Source organism: Megalobrama amblycephala, linkage group LG23 (assembly GCF_018812025.1).
Source record: "Megalobrama amblycephala isolate DHTTF-2021 linkage group LG23, ASM1881202v1, whole genome shotgun sequence".
Taxonomy (NCBI): domain Eukaryota; kingdom Metazoa; phylum Chordata; class Actinopteri; order Cypriniformes; family Xenocyprididae; genus Megalobrama; species Megalobrama amblycephala.
The window spans coordinates 7,973,727-7,989,092 of record NC_063066.1 but is presented as its reverse complement, the minus strand read 5'-3'; the positions used below and the strand labels follow the sequence as shown (position 1 = coordinate 7,989,092).

The window sequence follows — 15,366 nt, the reverse complement described above, 5'->3', positions numbered from 1 at the left end:
TTCTGATGGTAATACAGCAGAATTCTACCACCTTATACACGTCCTCACTATAACAATCAGCTGTTTATCTCAGAGAAATTATTCTCCAAGGCAACCACGCCCACACCCTCTTATTCAATGAGAGAACCACCACAGAACAACAGTATCTGACCTGTGCTCTAATATCCCAATGCCCACTTTCCTTAATTAGGCACAAGAGCATAGTGTCCATTCCCACAGACTGCTGTCCACTGAGGACCAAATCTCATGCTCTTCACAAGCAGAGCAGTCCTACGTGCACCCCCCATCTAGGGAGTTGGAGAGACACGTAGCTTTCTTCGCCATTCGCATTAACCCTAGGCCACAGATATCGGGACGGCGCACACAGGCACTGTCTTTGAGACCCCCTACCCCTCCTAAACGGATGGACCTCCCGGATAGCCACTCACGCCCCTGCCCTCCACTGCCATCTGCAGCCCCTCCAGTGGTATATGTCATGGATTTCATAATCACATATGCATTAGCTTAATAACACCCTCCCCTACACCATGCTGTGTCTTAGTAAACATAACTAATCCTGTTTCTCCATTCAGCTGATGAACATTTATATCATAATAAAAGGTTATTTTAAATTTAATAAGATTTCACAATATTATTATCATCAAATAATTTCAGCCTTGGTGATCATAAGAGACTTATTTCAAAACCAAATCTTACCGACCCTAAACTTTTGAACGATAATGTGTGTGTGTGTGTGTGTGTGTGTGTACACAGTGTTGGGGCAAGTTACTTTAAAAAGTAATGTGGTACAATATTGCATTACTCCCTAAAAAAGTAACTAATTGTGTTAGTTACTTTTTATAGGAAGTAATGTGTTACATTACTTTTGCTTTACTTTTTATCAGCCGGGCTGTGCTTGCTTGTTTGTTTTTTAATTAAAATTTTTGGTAAATGTTAATGCTCTTTCACACCACAAGTGAAATGAATAAGCCTCAGGCTGAAGGAAATGCAGTAGAGGGCGCAGCTTAGACAAACCTTTCAGTCCATTCTGGATTGGAGAATAATTGGACACAGGAGAAAAAAGTTCAACACTCTTATTTCTACGGAGACCCGCACATGCAAGAAAAAAAATTAAATCGTGCACATGATTTACTATTTCGTTCCCTCGATTTACTAAAACTTGCGCACAATTTACTTTACTAATGAAAAGCTCTAATCTACTAATGTAAATTGTGCACAAGATTTAGTATATCGAGGGAACGAATTAGTAAATAATTTGCATGATTTAGCCTCGTATTTTTTCGTGCATGTCATGTCCGGGGCTCCGTATACATTAAAAAAAATAGAAACACAAATGTGATATTTATCTAAAGTGATTTTGCATATTAGTATGCTTTAATTGGATCATCAAAGGGCAGCAGCAAAGACACATGATTAATAAAGAGAGATTAAATACATAAAGTACATTTATGCAATTTAACATTTAAAGTCCCCGTGAACCGGAAGTTGCAACCAACTTTTTCTTGAGTGTTGTGACGTATTTCCAAGTCAAACAGAATATTGTATAGAGGGCGGGGTTTTACTTTAGCGCACTGCTTCTCCATCCCTCGCTCATATCAGACTGACGGATGGAGGGGAGTTGTTAAGGATATTCAACCCAGAGCCATCTCTATATGGCTCTGATTCAACCCAAGCCGTCAACCTGACGTCATCAGAGAAGGAACGCCATTCCAGAGTGGAAGCAAATTTTCAGATTTTGATTAAAGATTATAACGACAAACTTTTTTTTTCCTGTGTATTAACTTGCACGGATTAATTGTTCACCACAAGACTAGTAATGTGCGCTATCAAAGTAAATACGGTGATTTCATGACGGCTTTAATTATTGCAGATTTGCGTAATATTCTGAGTTTGTATTTCACATTTTTTATTCATTTTGAGGAATACTGAATCTATTTTTGTGCAAGATGAGTAAATTTAGTGTGGATCTACAATAACCATCATGTTTATACAGTGCACACAACACCTCTGAACTTTCTTTTTGCTTTTCTCTTAACATGGGGACATGAGAGGTGTCAAGTCAATAAATGGGAAAACAAAGTAACTTGCACTACATATTTAAAAAAGTAACTCTTATTGCAAATGTAAAAGTAATGTCTTACTGTACTAGTTACTTGAAAAAAATAATCTGCTTATTACTTGTGATGCATTACCCCAACACTGTATGTGCGTGTATATATATATATATATATATATATATATATATATATATATATACTTACAAATAAATACTTACAATGTGAATATTACATTTTCAATGACATTTCAATTTTTTATTTTTTATATATATATATTTTCTGCAATACAAATGTGATTTTAAAAGCTTAGAATTGGTTATCACCTCATTGTGATCATGTGATTTTGAACTTTTTATTGTAGCATTATGCTTTAATGCAACATTGGAATAACATTCTGATCTGTAACCCCTCATCCTTTCTAACGCACAGCCATTCGCTGCATCACATCACTACGTCTCTCACACGCGCTGTGCCAACTGCTGAGTCTCATCTGTGACACTCTCCTCTCTGTCATTCAGCCTGAGGTACCAGTCCTTCTTAAACAAAGCTATCCTGGAACAGCACTGACCTCACAGTCACCCCCTAATCGGCTCAGATTCTCCCTCGATTTCATCAGCTCCAGAGCACCTGACCATCACCCCGAGACCCCTTCTCCAGGCCCTCCCTCTCCCGGCTCGGAGCCTCTACTGGGGCAGAGCCGCTGCTCTTCCCGCACTCAGAGCGAAGCATCCACAGCAGTGCTGGAGGAGTTGAGGGCTTGTGGACTAGGCCCAGAGGGTGGCACTCGTACCCCTTCTCCAACCCTCAGCCAGATGAGTGCGGTCACAGACAACATCTGGTTACACTTCCCTGCAGCTAGCACCGCTAATGTAATTATTCACTGGCAGTTCAACACTCTGTCATGTCTGTCTTACTGTTTCTTTCTTTGTCAGCTTTTATAAGTATTCCTACCTCAATTTTTACCTTTTTTTTTAAAGAAAATAATACTTTCATGTAGCAAGGATGCAAAGAAATTGATCAAAAGTGACAGTAAAGACATTTATAAAATTACAAAAGATTTCTATTTCAACTTTCTACTCATCAAAAGAAAGAAATGTATCTCAGTTTTCATAAAAATGTTAAGCACAACTTTTTTTCTGCATTAATAATAAATATAATATAATATAAAATAATAATAATATAAAAAATATAATAATATTGAGCCTCAAATCAACATGTTAGAATGATTTCTGAAGGATCGTGTGACAATGAAGACTGGAGTAATGATGCTGAAAATTCAGCTTTTTCCATTACAGGAATGAATTACATTTTAAAATATATTAAAATAGAAAACGGCGATTTTAAATTGAAATAATTTGAAAAAAAGTATTACTGTTTTTACTGTATTTTTTATCAAATAAATGCAGCCTTGTTGTAAAACATTAACAAATTTTACCGACCAAAAAACCTTTGAACAATATTTATTTTTACTCTGTCTCACCCTTTTTCATTCAATTTCTGTTCTTTTCTCCTCTCTTATCCCTTTGAAAACTCAATTAGCTCATCTGTACTTGCTTTGTACAACCTTATTGTCGATTGTTTCTAATTTGGTTTCATTCCTATGCATTTTTAGAGGCTGGTTCAACAGACACCAATATCACTTGTCCAGTGTTCAAATTTAGTGGTTTCAGCATTTCTTCTCTGTGGGATTATAACAATACTAACAGCACTTCTGCTCTAGATTCACATCAACTCTGCATCAAGTGTCTCAAGGGTTGTCACTAACACCTTTTGCCATACAGATTGTCTTGATGTTTTGTCAGTGCTGAGTTTTTCAATATGACACACTATATCTTTGTCAAAGATTTTAGGTGTAGGAGAACATGCTTTAGTTGTGACGTCTTGTTGTACTGCTCCTGTGGTATCCCTTTTTTGTATACTAACACTTAATACTAACCACTTCCTGGAAGTAATCAATTCCAAATTCTAAACCCATTGTTGTTTTTTCCCCATTTAATATCTTCCCAGGTGATGGGTACTGTATTTAGTTTGCTTTTTTACCAGTCTTTTGTGGTTTTGTTTTCATTGTTCTGTTCTTAATCCCCGGTCAACTTTTATTGAGGCTAACAGATGACATCTGTGACATAGTTCGATCCCAGTGTAATTTATTATGCATAAAGATGGTTCTTCAGTTAACAAGGTCTCTGTGTTGTGTTATACAGGGCCAGATGACTGTGAACGGGGGTCTGACTGTGCCAGCAAGTCCTTGTAGTCACCTCCAAAGACCCTTCTCTCCCTCAACATACCCCCCTCCTCCTTCACTGAGCCCTAGTATTACAGCCATGCAGCAGGCTAGAACCACTGGTGAGTACTGAAGCTAATCAAACACTTCCCTGTGCTCTTGTGTGAGTGACGTTCACCCTTTTCATTATTGATTTTATCATTTCTATGGACAAAGAAACTGAATTAGGTATATATATTGCATCTCAGTTTGTAGTTATTTTAACCACAGCCACAGGTTATATAACCATATTCATCTATACAGTCTGAAATATTTTCTTCCAAATAGTGGTAAATAAGTTATAGGTCTGTTTTCTGATAAATTATGATTTTTCTTTGAACAATCCCAATATTGACTTAAAATGCTGAGATTTTCTCCACTGCTGGTTGCTGAATGCCAGTTCATTTGAGGGAATCAAAAACATATAGAGTGACCAGAGCAGTCTGATTCACAAACAAATGACTCATAAGCCAGTTCTTTTTAGTGAATCAATAACATACAGCATGACCAGATCCGTCTGATTCATGAACAAATGACTCTCATAAGCTGATCCTTTTGAATGAATCAGAAACAACATACAGCGTGACCAGAGCAGTCTGATTCATGAACAAATGACTCTCATAAGCCAACTTTAAATGAATAGTTAAACAAGACTCATTACTAGTTTTAATCAGTCTGAAACACTGACCTGTGTAATTCACAGCATTATTAGAAAGAAAATGTTGTTTCATATGCTAGCAAAATGGACATTATAACTGAAACATATAATGAAGTGAATCAAAATTGAATCAAAAGTTTGTGAATCAGAAACAAATTGAATAAGGAAATCTGTATCAACACCCAGCCCTAATATGTGAACATGGCTTTAATAATTAATCAAAAACATGGTGTAGCAGAACCATAAAAATATATATTCCAGAATGGCCATTGTTGATGTTTAAAGGTGCCCTAGAATCAAAAATTGAATTTACCTTGGAATAGTTGAATAACAAGAGTTTAGTACATGAAAATGACATACAGTGAGTCTCAAACACCATTGTTTCCTCCTTCTTGTGCAAATCTCATTTGTTTAAAAGACCTCCGAAGAGCAGGCGAATCTCAACATAACACCGACTGTTACGTAACAGTCGGGATCATTAATATGTACGACCCCAATATTTGCATATGCCAGCTCATGTTCAAGGCATTACACAAGGGCAGCAAGTATTAACGTCTGGATCTGTGCACAGCTGAATCATCAGACTAGGTAAGCAAGCAAGGACAATAGCGAAAAATGGCAGATGGAGCGATAATAACTGACATGATCCATGATTACATGATATTTTTAGTGATATTTGTAAATGTTTTGTGTGATCTTTATAAATGTTTCGTTAGCATGTTGCTAATGTACTGTTAAATGTGGTTAAAGTTACCATCGTTTATTACTGTATTCGCAGAGACAAAAGCCGTCACTATTTTCATTTTTAAACACTTGCAGTCTGTATAATGCATAAACACAACTTCATTCTTTATAAATCTCTCCAACAGTGTGTAATGTTAGCTTTAGCCATGAAGCACAGCCTCAAACTCATTCAGAATCAAATGTAAACATCCAAATAAGTACCATACTCACATGATCCGACGCATGCATGCAGTATGCATGACGAACATCTTGTAAAGGTCCATTTGAGGGTTATATTAGCTGTGTGAACTTTGTAAATGCACTGTATTATAGTCGAGAGCTCGGGGGGCAGGGAGTGTGCGATTTAAAGGGGCCGCAGCCTGAATCGGTGCATAGTTAATGATGCCCCAAAATAGGCAGTTAAAAAAATCAATTTAAAAAAATCTATGGGGTATTTTGAGCTGAAACTTCACAGACACATTCAGGGGACACCTTAGACTTATATAACATCTTGTAAAAACTGGTTCTAGGGCACCTTTAAGTAATTCCTACCATGCACCTGTCCTGGAAATATCTTTACTGCCAAGTTTTGCCAATCATTGGAGTACAGCTGTAAAAATGATCTCCCTGGTCTCTGATAAATCACCGTTGACGTGCCAGGCTCTAATGAAGCACTAACGAGTAAGAAAGCGTGACCTGGCTGCAGCGGTGTTTACTGGCCGTGTGACACTAAGCGTATCTCGACCGGTCCACTCTGAGCGTGCTCCCGCAATCTCTATAATCCCAAGTGGCAAATGCCGGGGATTAAGCTCAAATCTGAGCGACGGAGCGGTTGGGGCGAGGGAGGAGCTGAGACACTGGGATTAGAGCGTCTGTCTGCGTAAGGCTGGCCTTTGTTTCTACAGAGCCTATTTTGCTGTTTTTTTCCCCAAAAGGCTTCAGTCTGAATGCCTTTACATGTCGGACTGTATGTGTAGAGCTGCTTTCCATGTTTATTATTCTACGCTGGAATACTGGAATCAACATATTTATGGATTCTTTCTCCTGATTTGGAATTACAGTCTGCACTGCATCCTTGACCTGGCTTTATTTCACAGTTATGAACATGGGAATGTTGGTTAGTTCTGTGGGAGTTACTAAAAACTCACTCACCCCAACCTGACCCTATCTTCCATCCATCAGCCTCTGAGTCCAGCACTCCAATCTACACCAACGTGGATCCTCCAGCAAGAGCGCCACAGACTGACAGGAAAGAAACAACAGGGAAAGCTCCGCAATATACTGGCATTGGTCCTGTGGATGAGTCCGGGATTCCCATTGCCATACGAACGGTGAGTGAATGCTGTTCGCTGTTTGTTGCTATATTTGGTAAACCTATATTTTGACGGTCTACTTTAAACATTCTACTAACTATAAGTACCTTTGCAACTACATGTCAACTAACTCTCATTAGAGTAGTAGTAGACTGTCTGCTTAATATCTACTAATGCTTTATTTTGATGGTCCCTCAACAGACATTCTGCTATGAGTAATTTTACAACTACATGTGAATTTATTCTACTAACTCAAGCCTAACACGTAACCCTAACCTATAAACAGTCTACTAATACTCTAATGAGAAATAAAGTGTAACCCCAAATGTATGCTGTGCATCTTAGAGTAGATATAATATTTTGATATTATTGTATACATTATTGTCATGCACACAAAACTCGGAAGCAAATTATTAAAGCTGTATGGTGCTGTTTCTTCAACTGTCGGCATTAATGGGTATTTTGGCTCTGTGGACTTCAGATATTTTTTATAACTTCTCTATAAAAGTTATGAACATTTCCACCACAATGTCATTTCTACCAAAATCTCAAATAATGTATTGTGTTTGGCAGCATTCTGTGATGGAAATGAGATTTTTGCAATGAAATAACCACCAATTTAGCTAGTATTTTATGTATCCTAAATGCACAAAAATAAATATTTTTGTTTGACAGAATTACATTTTAATTGCAAATAATGCTTCTATATTTCTATATGATATAATGTATTAATTCATAAATATTTTCATAGTTAAATATATTGAAAGTTTGGGTCTGGTGCAAGGGTACAACAATACAAATCTATAATCTATAGTAAGACATTTGAAAAGTAACAAATATATGATGAATGCTTGGTAAAGTTTATAAGAAAGTTTTAATGTGACATTTTTATATATTAAAACAAAAAAGAACTTTAAAAACTGTTGGTTCTATTATAAATAAAGTTGAAGAAACACCCATATGTTACTGGAGAACCTCATACTCTAACGACAGCAGGCTTATTTATAGTTAATCAATAGTATAAAAATGCTATAAACATGGATGCCTTGGCATTAATTTTGATAAAACTTGTCCCTTTATTGGCTCTGGAGACATTGTCGGAAGTGCATACCTATAATAGTTAATTCCAGAATTAATCTTCAATCAGTCTCTGGTCACATGGGACTGGCTGTTTTGATTTGTGCACTAAATTGCATTTTCCCACACTGAGTTTTATTTAGCCCCAGGGAAACATGGGCAGCTGTGCTCAGCATCATTGATGGAAAAGCAGACAGTGATGTGTCTCTCTCAGCTTAACATAGAGAGGCCAGTTGCATCAGCATTTTGCATCCAGAGTTTTGGATTCAAGGTCATGGAGCACATTCTGGTTGCTATTTGTTTTCTAAACTATGCTTCTGGACCTTGGAATCTTAATCTGTAAGGACTGAGAATGCCTGTAATCTAAAAATGCTTGTTTTGTGAATTGTTTTAGACTGTTGACAGGCCAAAAGATTGGTACAAGACCATGTTCAAACAGATTCATGTGGTGCCTAAATCAGGTAAGACTGAATCTTTTGTATTTACATTCATTTTACTTTAAAACTTTATACCTTGCATTTCCTATAAAATGCAAGGAATTTTTGAGAAATCATAAAAAGCCCTAATTAGAGCAAGCTTATTATATGGTTATTGGAAGGAATTTTCTAGTCATACACTGACATACCAACATATTTTAAGCTATTTTTTGAGCATTAATGCAACATAGAAATTGAACGATTTTTTCATTTATTTTTGCAAACTAAACAAGATTATAGATTGTGTTTTCTTGTGTACATTTGTAATGTATTATTTTACGCTGTACATGACATAGACAGTTACAGTTTTTTTATGGATGTAAGAGATATAGAGAACACTCATCTCATTGCTTTTATGATTTTAAAGGGGTCATGAATTGAGAAATCAAATTTTCCTTGATCTTTTGACAGGTAAGAGGTCATTGTACTATAAAAACATCCTGTAAGTTTCAGAACTCAAAACTTCCTTGTCAGTCCAAAAACAGCTTTTATTGAAACCAAGCTCCGAAAACGACTCGTTTTGGATTTTGTCACATTATGACATAATATTGCAGAAGAAAATCAATGCCTACTTCTACATCATTGCATCTTTGGCCCCGCCCACTGGTACGCTAGTGAGATGAGAAGGAAAGAAGAGAGATTCAGGATCACTGGACCAAAAATAACATTAACTTCCAACGGATCCTAATGCTAGGAAAGTGGTTATTCATTTTCAACAATGTGAATGTCTCAGTAGAGCATTATTTGTTTGTTCGGTACATTTCATTGTGGATTCTTTGGTAAATCAGTCGCAATTTCAGCGCTGGCTTTGCAAACAGACTTTTTTATTTGTAAGATATGGACTTGACAGTAATGCCACAATATCTAAGTAATCATGTTACTTCTAAAGCCTAATCTGTGATCAGTGATTTCTGATTTGTAATGATTCATGTACAGTCAGATGTTCTTTATTGTTTCAAAATCGTTTACTAATCGTTTATGTCAATAAATCAAGCCAGTGACTAAACGGTCAACGGTCAACACATCACTTCATTATTTAAATTGTGATTAAATTGTATACAGAAAGCGATCAAAGAACGCTTTATATATCGCTGGAGCTGTCAATCACACAGCGTGAGTTTATGAGTGACTGCGTTCTGGACTCTCACCAAAACTCCCTTTATGATCAATGATGCTGTCTACACTACACAGTGAATCTCTTATTTACATCATGTTTACACTGTTAGTTATAATGAAAGCATTAGCGAGAGTGCAGAAATCAAGTTGCAATGACGAGATCGCTGCATTCATGCCCTCAACAGGCATGTCTGTCATCGGCTACAATGCTCATCGCTGCAACCTTTCATATGATGGGAGTAGCTCTAAATATATTGCTATAATCAACACTTTTCATGATAGGTTTATCTTGACAGCTGTAATAGTAAAAATATAGTAAAAGATTTTGAGAGAATTCCACATGTAAAACTTCATCATATTGCAAAGATGGGCGTTTGCATTGCAGTCTCTCAGCAGACACGCCCCTTCCAACAGAGCATTCAAATCAGAGGGCTAAAATCAGGGTAGAAAATGGCCTTTTATTTGTAAATTATGACAATTTAGAATTTGGTGTCAAAATCTTGCTAACATTATAAGCGCACCTCAGGAAACATAAAATAATAATAAAAATTGCAGTTCATGACCCCTTTAAAGGTGCTCTTAGTGATCCTGGGTGGAGTAACTTCCTGTTGACCTTCAAAGTGTTGTCAAACAAAACAGAAGCTAGCTCCTCCTCCTCCTCCTCCTCCTCCTCCTCCTCCCCCTCCCCTCCGTGCTTCCTGAAACAGTCATGAACGCGCATTTAAAATCATTCTTGTCGGTTATTGGCTGGAGCGTGTTTATTATGATTCGTGGTCCAGGCTGCACTAGTTTGTTTTTATTGCCGTTTTCGGAGCTTGAGGCGACGACAGAGACCGCGTTTTTTACAGTGTGTTCAGGGGATAGGCAGCTAGCGAATAGTGAGGAGATGTTTGCTGTATGTGACAAAAAATGTTTTGGCCTAAAAACGTGTGACATCACTTAGAGCACCTTTAATTATGTCAGACAAGATAAAGACCTGTATTTTCGGTGTGTCTGCAGACCTGTCTGCTAAAGGGATAGTTTTTTTGCAGAGAAGGGCAACCTAGGGCCATCTAATGAGGAGTGACAACAAAAGAGCTTTACTCAGCAGGTTGTGGATTACAAGTGTGTTCATTACTGGAAATGGACAGGCAGGATGTTTGCCTGAAAGATTACAGGGGTCACAGGATCAACACCGTCATTTCTCATCCTATGTTTTTTATTATCTTACTCTCACATCCTGCAAAGGAGTTAGTTTACATTATGAAGTTTAAATGACTCTATGCAGGTCTTTTTTTGTAATATGTGCAATCCATGTTATGTAACTTTTGGCCCTCTAGCTGTTAAAAAACATAACTGCATGCATTTTGCAGAAGAACATTGTTTTGGTTGTGCTTCGGCTCCATATGAATGTGGTTTCTACTGCTCATAAAACAGTCTTAAGCTGACTAGCTGAAGATGTTACTGTTGCTACTGTATACTGATTAAAAGACACGGTACTTCCTTAAAATAAATTCCAGTCCAACGCTACAACAACCATAATGAAATGACTCTTCACAATAGATAATGCTTTCCAATGAACACTGTTAGAGAGCTACATATGACAATTTATCTGTTCAATAAAATACCTTACTCACCTATTGAGCAATAAAAAAGCACCATCTCAAGACTTAGCATGGGCCATGTCAATATTTCACACTCGTTTTGTGACAAATAACCTACTCCCATCATTTTTGTCTATTTACGGATATGACGAGACACACACGGGCAAGTGACGTATGTACACATTTTCCAGAGAAAACCATCCCACTAGGTCTAAAATATAAACACTTACCATAGTGAATCAGGGTAAGACAACACGTTTTGGAAGAAGAATTGATGTATTGACTCATTATTTAAGTTTTGTTAATTTTGAACAAAAACAGTTACATAGTGTACTTTTAATCATGTTTGCTTATTTGTTTTCACAGAGAACGAGTGGCCGGCATCCCGTACTGCCACAGACCCTGTTACAAGTACTGGTACTTTTTCTAAACAAGGTTTCTCTCTCTTTTTTCATTCTTTTTTTTTTTTTTTTTTTAAGAGAACATTACAGTAAAGCAAACCTAAAAAATACTAATATAAAAAAATACTTGTATAAACCAATTACAATAAGTATAATAAATAATTAAATTATTTTTTATTGTTTACATTTTTAACAAATTGTACAAACTGTACAATTAACAGTAACAATTTATGTAGTAATAAATGATTTTGTAATTACATTTAATAATCATAATAAATAAATAATAATTCTAATTTTATATATATATATATATATATATATATGAATAAAATAATTCAGTAATTTCAATAAATAATAATAATATAAATAATAACAACAATCATTATATTGTTATTATTAGTAGTATTATTATACCTCTTTTTGACACAAACCATACAGATATATATTGTTATTTCTTTCAGATAAGCATGCTGCCCCTAATGCTGTTCAGGCCCATCCTGCACCTAAAACCGGCACTTACCGGCCTATCACCAAGAGTGTCTCTGATAATGGCGTATACGGTTTCAGGGTGCCTGCTCCCTCTTCTCTCCCTTCTGCTCTGCCCACATCAGCATCCACACAACAGAGATCCGGTGAAAAGGAGGCACCACAGAGAGGGAGGAGCACACCTGACATGTGAGAAGCACCTATCCATGCTTACGCAATGACAACATCTCACAGCATATGCTACTACGTCTCGATTTACAGGCAATATTTGTTTTTCCTTGCATGTCTTCCAGGAATGAGTGGGGTCCTCCTGATAGAAAGGTTGACACACGGAAATACAGAGCAGAGCCGAGGAGTATTTTTGACTATGAGCCGGGGAAGTCGTCTGTTTTAGAGCAAGAAAGAACGGTAAGTAATCAGTGGTTTTTAATGTTTCATATGTTTTTATTTTTTCATGAGGCTTTAAAAAGACCCAGATGGAATGAAATGAACTAAATACATTGTGAGCTTAGTTTTAAAGGTAAATTAATTATTCATGGTTTGTTTTGGAAGTTAGCAGCACAAAGTCCATAAAGTTTATGAGGCATTTTTACAATTTGAGGTTAGTATTTGAAGGCACAAACGTATTGATCTGAATCAATGCCCCGTGGCTTTATGGGTATAGACAGATCGTAAACCAGAAACAGCTAATGAAATGCTATCAATCGGTGAATCCACGGTGTCAGCAGCGCTGCAGGCGTGATACTCCATATGCTGATTGACTAAACTGAGTTATTCTTATATATTACTGGAATTGTATTGGCGATATTCATGGAAACAGTTGAAGTTACATGATGAGCTTCCTGTATATGTTAAAAGAATCACCACAAACGTTTGCCCTAATTGAGCAGAAGTGCTTCAGCAAGCTTGTGTAGAGTCACTTGATAGAACACATAAATTGCAGGTCCATTAGAGCGTAATGTGGTCAAGGTCACTAATAAGGTTGGAGAAACCAATTTGCTCCTGCTGGAACGATTTGTCCTTGTGCAGTCATTTATTATGTGCCAATGCCCTCTGCTGGATAGGAGGGGAAAATAAAAACAGCCTTTGCTCTGTTGCTATTTTCAACAAAATATAACAGTTTTGAGCTCTGCTGAACTTTCCTTGTTTCTTGTCAGCTGAAGACATTTTTCATTTTACATCTGTATCTGATTGTCGCATTCCCATGATTACCTCAGTTCATCCCTTCCTTTCATCTTCTTCTCCCACTTGCTTTCATTCTCAACACCAGACAAGTAACTTAAGACCTGAGGACATAGATTTAGAGAATGAGCCGTGGTATAAGTTCTTTGCTGAACTGGAGTTTGGGCGGCCGGTAAGTGTGGCTTTGGTTTGGTGCTCCTAGCATGCCGCTTGTGATTGGTGTGGGGGTGGAAAGGTCAGATACGTGCCGCACATGCTGCCGACACGTGATTGTCATGTCTGAAATGACGGGTTGGAATGAGCGGACAATTCCGGACGCTGTAACATATACGATGGAGTTTGATAATGAGCCTCGCTTCCTCTTACCAGCATTTTAGTCTTTGCAGGCTTTGATTTCTTTATTTTTTTATTTTTTTTGTACACATTAAATCTCTGTTCACTGATTATAAAATATGTTGTGGAATTAATTTCACCATTATTTGCATGACTTTTAATGTTTGCTGGATTTACAAACTAGATGTTTGACTTTTGTCTCACTCTGTGCAAGGTGTGTGTAGTTTTGTAGTCTTAGGCTTGGCGTGCTTTAGATAATATAAAAGCAGACATACTGCAGTGTGTAGTGTTTTTGTAGCATATATGCAACTTCAGTTTGTGGTCGTCACATTGTTCTCCTCTGTCATGTTACTTTACTTTCTCCCTTGTTATGTCACTGTTTCTCTGCTCCTCCCCTCCTCTATTCCACCTCTGGTGAAGCCTCCAAAAAAACGTCTTGATTACAATCCAGAGAGCTCACCTCGATTCCGCGCAGAGGTAAAGAATGGATGAATGAATGAATCTGAATGAAGTGAATGAGTGATAAACTGCTTCACTGGCATATAATATGACTGACTGACTGACTGACTGACTGACTGAAAGAGAGAGAGAAATTAATATAAATAGGCTAGTGCCTACTTTCTCAACCAAAATTCATTTAACATTACTTAACTTTGGTTATAACACGAAGCCTATTGTATGGAATGTAGCAATACAAAATGTTTGATCCTTGAGATATGGGACATATTAGACATCAAAACTGACAAAAATAATAGCTTATGTACAGAAGAATTACTTTGGATTAGACTGTTAATCATGTTCAGCTTCTCACTAAATGTTTTTAACATTGATTAACATTGACTAAATGTCAACACTCTCAGATATATAATGTGCATTTGATACAAAAATATGTATATCAAATATGTATAAGGGCATACTTAAAATGAGGAAAAACTATTTCTTTACAAGAGTGACAGAGCTGTGACTATAACAAAGAAAAAATAAGCACAGTTCCAAATATAAAACTATAAAACTTTTTGTGTTTTTTGCCTGTAAGTGTCTTTTTTAGTGCCTTTTTGGACACTACTCACAGTATTTATACTATACAATGGCAGAGAATAGTGCATAAGTACACAAATTGGGACACAGCTCATGTCATTTTATAAATTTGATTTAGTGTAATTTTATCATTTTGATTAAATAAACAGTTGGCTGCATATTAGGATTGCATGGTAAATTTGTGTTAAGAACATTCTAGTGATTACCTCTGAACATTATTAAAGTGGAAATGCTGCTATTTTCAAAAGTAATGGCAGGTGAAAATGCGGGACATGTTTTGTCCCATGTCTCAAGAATCAGCGTACCGCATGTACATCCACGTCAGCTTCTTTTATTTGTCATAATATCATTTTTGTCTATTATTCCATTGTATATTTATCATGAGACAAGAGCACTTCCTCCTGGCTGTCATCTGTCGGTTCTGTCCATGTGTTTGTAGTAGGTGAAGGATCTATGGACATGCCCTGTACAGTATCATGTTACGTATCCTGTTTCACTCAGGGGCTTTTTTCTGTCATTGTAAATAGTTTGCTGGCTGTCAAATGTAGAAATGAATTAAGAATAATTAATTGTTGAACTAAATTGGTTAGTGAACAAGACGCATTGTTTTGCATTAACTACCACATGCAAAAGTGGTGCATCTGTGAATTATGTCCTAAAATC

At 36.8% G+C, this 15,366-nt stretch overlaps 1 protein-coding gene across 7 annotated transcripts in view; it reads left to right on the top strand.

The window, feature by feature from the left end:
* Positions 1-15,366, top strand: part of sorbs2b (sorbin and SH3 domain containing 2b) — a 64,806-nt gene that overhangs the window by 33,382 nt on the left and 16,058 nt on the right. For 5 of the 7 annotated variants that reach the window (XM_048176861.1, XM_048176863.1, XM_048176862.1 and 2 more), the window contains 10 exons: positions 191-466; positions 2,576-2,926; positions 4,259-4,400; positions 6,881-7,029; positions 8,483-8,549; positions 11,630-11,698; positions 12,126-12,339; positions 12,444-12,558; positions 13,421-13,504; positions 14,086-14,142. In XM_048176861.1, the coding sequence (XP_048032818.1) occupies positions 191-466; positions 2,576-2,926; positions 4,259-4,400; positions 6,881-7,029; positions 8,483-8,549; positions 11,630-11,698; positions 12,126-12,339; positions 12,444-12,558; positions 13,421-13,504; positions 14,086-14,142 (1,524 nt within the window). The remainder of the gene's footprint in view (positions 1-190; positions 467-2,575; positions 2,927-4,258; positions 4,401-6,880; positions 7,030-8,482; positions 8,550-11,629; positions 11,699-12,125; positions 12,340-12,443; positions 12,559-13,420; positions 13,505-14,085; positions 14,143-15,366) is intronic. The other 2 variants (XM_048176864.1, XM_048176865.1) reach the window with 2 other exon arrangements.